The sequence below is a fragment of the Arachis ipaensis genome, chromosome B06 (assembly GCF_000816755.2).
Source record: "Arachis ipaensis cultivar K30076 chromosome B06, Araip1.1, whole genome shotgun sequence".
Taxonomy (NCBI): domain Eukaryota; kingdom Viridiplantae; phylum Streptophyta; class Magnoliopsida; order Fabales; family Fabaceae; genus Arachis; species Arachis ipaensis.
This window is the reverse complement of record NC_029790.2, coordinates 24,682,431-24,688,379: the sequence shown is the minus strand read 5'-3', so window position 1 is coordinate 24,688,379 and position 5,949 is coordinate 24,682,431. Positions and strand designations below refer to the sequence as shown.

General features: G+C 34.6%; 1 protein-coding gene across 6 annotated transcripts in view; it reads right to left on the bottom strand.

The window, feature by feature from the left end:
- LOC107647862 (mediator of RNA polymerase II transcription subunit 20a) overlaps positions 234-5,949 on the bottom strand; it is a 27,814-nt gene continuing 22,098 nt past the window's right edge. The window contains exons 2-7 of one of the 6 annotated variants that reach the window (XM_016351910.2): positions 1,648-1,860; positions 1,429-1,571; positions 1,159-1,337; positions 997-1,086; positions 559-801; positions 235-468 (exon numbers count right to left, since the gene is read on the bottom strand). In XM_016351910.2, coding sequence (XP_016207396.1) covers positions 571-801; positions 997-1,086; positions 1,159-1,337; positions 1,429-1,571; positions 1,648-1,661 — 657 coding nt within the window. In that variant the 5' untranslated portion in view covers positions 1,662-1,860 and the 3' untranslated portion in view covers positions 235-468; positions 559-570. Of the gene's footprint in view, positions 802-996; positions 1,087-1,158; positions 1,338-1,428; positions 1,572-1,647; positions 2,164-5,949 lie in introns of those variants that run through there. The other 5 variants (XM_021104296.1, XM_021104299.1, XM_021104298.1 and 2 more) reach the window with 5 other exon arrangements.

The window sequence follows — 5,949 nt, the reverse complement described above, 5'->3', positions numbered from 1 at the left end:
CCCTTTTTAGGGGTTTGATGAGTGTTTAGTTTTTGACGTTTGGAAAGCTGTTATAGGGCCTAGGGGCATGCTGCGACCCTGGGTTCTTCCTTAGGGATCAAGTATATTTTCTCTTAATATACTTAATGGTTATTGCTAGTGGTTCGTAGTCGAGATTTCGCCAAGCCAATTTTTTCTTCTCTCTTCTGTTCAATCAAGATTCAAGGCTGATATATAACTAATAACAACACTAAGTGAACAATAGGTATAAGATATTAAGATAAGGATCAATAGCTGTAATACTTGGCAGACAAAAAGTGAGAACCAAAATGACTCATACGGTTACAACATTTTCATTTTATTTTGAGTTCGCTAAAGAAGTGGAACATGTGTTCCCTTTGACGAGTGCAAAGAAATATGAACATCACCACAGTCTCCTTCGTTGAGTGGAACCAAATCACCCTGCCACTGGGTGTCGAGTTTAGCCAGCTAAATAAAATCAAAGGTTAGAACAACTGGCTGTTCCTCAAGGGAAAGATGAAGTCTTTCAACTTTCAACTAACATATGAGGACAGATACCTAGGAATCCTCCTAGCCCCTTAACTGTGCTGATGCAATTAGTTGGGCTAACGCAGCAGCATACTGGATAGCTGTATGTTGTGAGGTATAATTGTCGGGAAGCTTATACTCTGCAAAATGTGGTTCTGCTTGCGAGAAATGCCCTGGTAATGATTTTTTAGACATGACTTCTCGCCACAGCTCCAGAAATTCTTCCATAATTGGCTTGGCTTTTTCAATTGATGAGATAGGGAGATACTCAATCTGCAGAAAGCATAGGCCAAATTTGACTTAATTAAATGTCTACACAAGTATGTTTTTGGGTTCCCTCAAACTTAACAATAAAAGTTAGGGAGATAATCATATTGATAAAATCCAAGTAGCACAACATGTATCTTTACTATCAGGTCAACTAGCTTATAAACTAAAATTCCTCAATCAAAATTGTGAAGTGGTTACCTCAATCAAAATTCCTCTGAGACTTTCACCTTGATTGGGAACAACTTTGACCACCTTCATCTGAAAGTCACCCATTTTATACTGCACTCCCTGCACCATCATTATATTAAGCAACAAACCACAGAGACAGTTATAACAACAACGGTAAATGAGTAAATTCACCTCGAAATTAAGAGCAACTTTGGATTTATAAGACTGCAATTTCTCCATTATAGTCAAGATAGTAGAATCAGCCTCAAGGATTATTTTGTTACCGCGAATTATGAAGTAGTATTTGTTGGGCTGCTCCAAAAGCGAAATCCCCAGAAAATCACGCGGGAATTCACTGGGAATCGTTGGGTCTATTACAAGTTACGGCGCCAATCAGAATCGTAACGTTAGGGTTCCAGAGAACAAGAGAGCGAAAGGGGGTTAAATAAAAATAAAAAAAACCTCGCAAATTGGGTCTGTAGAAAGTGAGGGTAGCCTTCCACCTTCCGTCTTTGACGGCGTTGAAGCTCTCGACGCACTGCGAAATCTCGTTCAGGATTTGGCTATTGACGACGGATCCTTGGGTTGGAGTCCAGTGAAGAATCCTATCGATAAAAAAAAAATTAACATTTTATGAGAGAAAAAAATTTCAAATGCAGATGGAAGAGAAGGCGATGGTACCATTTGACTGTCATCTTCAGTTGTCACTTCGAAGCTATATCTGCTATTCCGTTCGCAACAAATTCAAAAGATTCAAAGCAAAACTCAACTCACAGAAGCAGGGTATCAGGGTAGTAAGCTCGTAGCTTGTTTTTACCAAGGTTCTGACAACTGAACCAATCATTAAACCGCTCTAGTTATTGGTTCATTGATTTATTGGTTCAACCGATTTAACTGTAGTTCAATCGAAAAAACCGTTTTATAATAAACACCGGATTCTATAAAAATTTAGTGAATAGAGCAACTAGTTCTAAACACTCTTCTACTGTATTTTTTTACTTCAAAAGGGGATCATAAACAACTAGTTCTATGAATAAATAAGCTACAATGATATACAATGCCAAAAATAGGCCAATGATGAAATAATAGAGGGTTTCTCTCTTCAATTCTATGTTCAAGCTTGTAGCAGATCAGAATCAACAGAGTAATACCATTGAAATAGTCTTCCTTCTTAATTCTTATATACCTCAGAATTTTCTACAAAATGAAAATTGAACACCACACACAGCCTTTAAAACAAAAACAAAACAACACTCAAAAATCATCACCTCTTCCAAACACAGCCTTAAAAACAGAATAACATTCAGAGCATAGTTATCAGAACCGAACCGACAATCAACCCGGTCATATAACTGGGTCACTGGGTCACTGGTTCAACCGGTGGGTCACTGGTTCAACCGGTCGGTCATAATTTAAAAAAATACAAATTATATAAATAAAATTAAAATTAAGTATTAAAACTTAAAATGCAAGTCTTTACAAACATAATAATAATCAAATATTAATTTTTAGACATAACTAATTATGCAAAAAGAGATAATAAACTAGTTTCTAGTACAAAATACTTTCACCATTTAAATAAACAAGAACAAGCAAAAGATAACACAATCGATAAATCAAGTCCAAGTGATCTTAAAATCGACATCTATATCTTCATAGGACAAATTTGAAGCTTGATCAACATTTTTCTCATTTTGATTTGCATCTATATCTTCCATAAGAAACACTGCATTATGCAGAACATCAGAAACAAAGAAAGAAGGGTTTGAAGAGAAGAAACTAGCAAACTAAATTAACTTCATCTTATTCTTCCATCAATGAATCAATTCTACATACCTCTTAGAGGGATGCAAGAGCTTCATTTATAACAGAGTTGGAAAAGAGAGAAAGATTAGAGATCAGAATAACAAACCCTAACTAACTATACCAAACTAATTTTGTTACTAACCAACTCTCTCATCTCTTATCCCTTAACATACACCAACAAAAGATTTAGCATTTTTTAAGCAACACAACAACAAGGTTCAATAACAAATTCAACTCAACTCAGTTATCTAGCAACAAATTTTACTTTCAGCAACAACCACATTTATGATATGTTCAGCATCAAATTCAACTTACAGCTGACAACAAATTCTACTTCTAGAATTCTAGCAACAAATTCAGCTATGATAACTGTGACAACTTTCAGGCAGCAACAAAAACTTAAACTATGATAACTTCCAGGGAGCAACAAAAAAACTCCAATTCTCCAAATATGATTTACAGCAAATTAACATGAGCTAATCATAATTTCAGCAACAAATCAACTTTCAACAATAAATTCAAGATGTACTAATAATTTACAGCAATGTGTTTTACTCAAATTTTTGTTCCATTGTTAAAAACAAATAAATCAACAATTTTCGAGTTTTGTTTCACAATCTTAATTCAAGGAGCGGAAACGACTCCTTTTGTGGGTGTCTCAAAATCTCAATTGTAGTTTCGAAAAGAATATTACCAAACAACTAATTATTTATTTTTATAATTTTCTTATAAAAATTATATTTTGTCTAACAAGATGCCCCCCAAGATTTCTCACTTGAAGATATGCAATGATTGAAAGTGAGAAAACTTAGTTGTTTATTGACATTTTTTTTTATATTGAGAGTCAATTGACATTTTAGACACATCCGCTTGACAGATTAAATGCCTACTAGTAATAGACTTAACAGAATTTCTAAGTCTATAAATTTTTTTACATTAATAGTTGAACTGTCAATGGGGTCTATTCTTTTGTATGAAATTTTTAAGTGTCAAATGATATCTGTTCTAATTTCAGCATATTAAATGTGTATCAATTGACCTTTGTTTTGACCTTTAATATTTCAATTAAGAGTTTTTTTTGACACACACTTTCATTGTTTTAATTGACACAATTTTTCTAACTTCAGAAGTAACAGAATCTTAACTTTGTGAAGTCATTCCTTTCGTATGTTAAACTCTAGGTGTCAATTAAATTTGATAAAATTTCTAATCCTATAAAATCTCCACACTAACATTCTAATAGTTTTGACTCCAAGCGCTAATAGACTCAACAGAATTTCTAAGTCAATTAGGCTTTTGTATTTATGAAGTACATGCCCAAATGTCAATGAGAGATTATTTTTGTCCAAGATTTTAAACTTGATGCATCTTTTTTTTTCTTTGACACTTCAACTGGATATTTTCGTGTCCTTAAACATGTGGAATATTTATCTCATGTATGCCTGGCCTATATACTTTTAAATATTTACCATTTATTGAAGGAATTCTTCTTCCTGATCCGATTTCAATAATCTTATAGGCATTTCCAGAGTAAACCTTGTCAACTACATAAGGTGCTTCCCAAGTTGGAGACCACTTACCATAAGTTTTTGACTTTTTTTCTATAGGCAAGATTGTTTTCCACACTAATTCTCCAACTGCAAATGTCTCTGCTTTAACACGGCGGTTGTATGATTTTGACATAATCTCTTTTTGTCGAATCACCCGCTCTAAAGCTCTCAACCTTTCGTCATCTAGTTCATTGAGCTCATCATGCAAAGAATTCCAATAATCTGCTACTGGTATCTCGTCTTGTCTAGCAACCCTTACACTTTGCAGATTAATATCAATTGGCAACACCGCATTATGACCATAAACTAACTTATACGGGGTGGTTCCAGTAGAACCTCTTGGAGAATTTCGGTAAGCCCAAAGAACTTGACTGAGAGTTTGGTGCCAATTTCTTGGCTGTCTTCCAATGTGTTTTTTAATTAATGCAATCAAAATTTTGTTCGCTGCCTCCACTTGTCCATTAGCTTGGGCATAATATGGTGTAGAAGAAAGCATTTTTAGATCCCTAGATTTGGCATATTCCATGACCTTTTTCCCAATAAACATGGTTCCTTGATCAGTGGTAATATACTGAGGAATTCCAAACCTATGCACAATATGCTCCTCAATAAAATCTATTATTTCATTGTGCGTTACCTCCCTTAGAGGGATCGCCTTTACCAATTTAGAGAAATAATCAACACCAACCAAAATGAACTTATAACCTTTAGAAGAAGGTGGGTGAATCTGTCCGATAAGATCTAGCGCCCAACCTCTAAATGGCCATGGCTTAATTATAACATGCAGTTCTGACGCTGGAATATGTTGAAGGCTTCCATGTTTTTGGCATTCTTCACAGGACCTGGTATAGTTTATACAATCTCTTTGAATAGTTGGCCAATACAATCTTTTCCTATTTATCACCCATTTCATTTTTTCCCCTGATTGATGGGCACCACAAATTCCCTCATGCACTTCGGCAAGAGCCAAATACGCTTCATTTTCTCCCAAACATGTCAAGAGATTTCCATCAACATATTTCTTAAACAAGACATTACTTATTAGAACATAACTTTGAGCCCTATATTTAAGTTTTCTATCGACACTAAGACTTTGATTTTTTAAATATTCTGCAATTGGTACTCTCCAATCTTCTGGGTCTAGTTTTTCTAATGACAACACTTCTCTTTCTCTCAAAGGCATAAATATGTCTTTTTATCCTTACCAATTTTTCTAGTGTTGAGGGCTTGATCTTATATCTTGAAGCAATTTGAGCTAATTCATTTGCTTCTTGGTTTAACTCCCTTGGAACATGCCTTACAATGATATTATCAAATTTACTCAACAACTCTGTAGCCACATTGAAATACTTTCTCAAATTTTCACTAACACACCTATATTCGAGTGATACTTGACGGACTACAAGCTGTGAATCCCCAAAAATTTCTACATTTTTAACTCCTCTTTCTAATAATAATTCCAGTCCCATTATTAATGCTTCATACTCTGCCTCATTGTTGGAACATGAATAATTCAATTCAAAGAGGAATTTACTTGGCTCACCACTTGGAGAAATAATTAAAATTCCTATACCAACACCACCCTTATGGCATGAACCGTCAAAATACAATTTCCAAGGCACCAAAC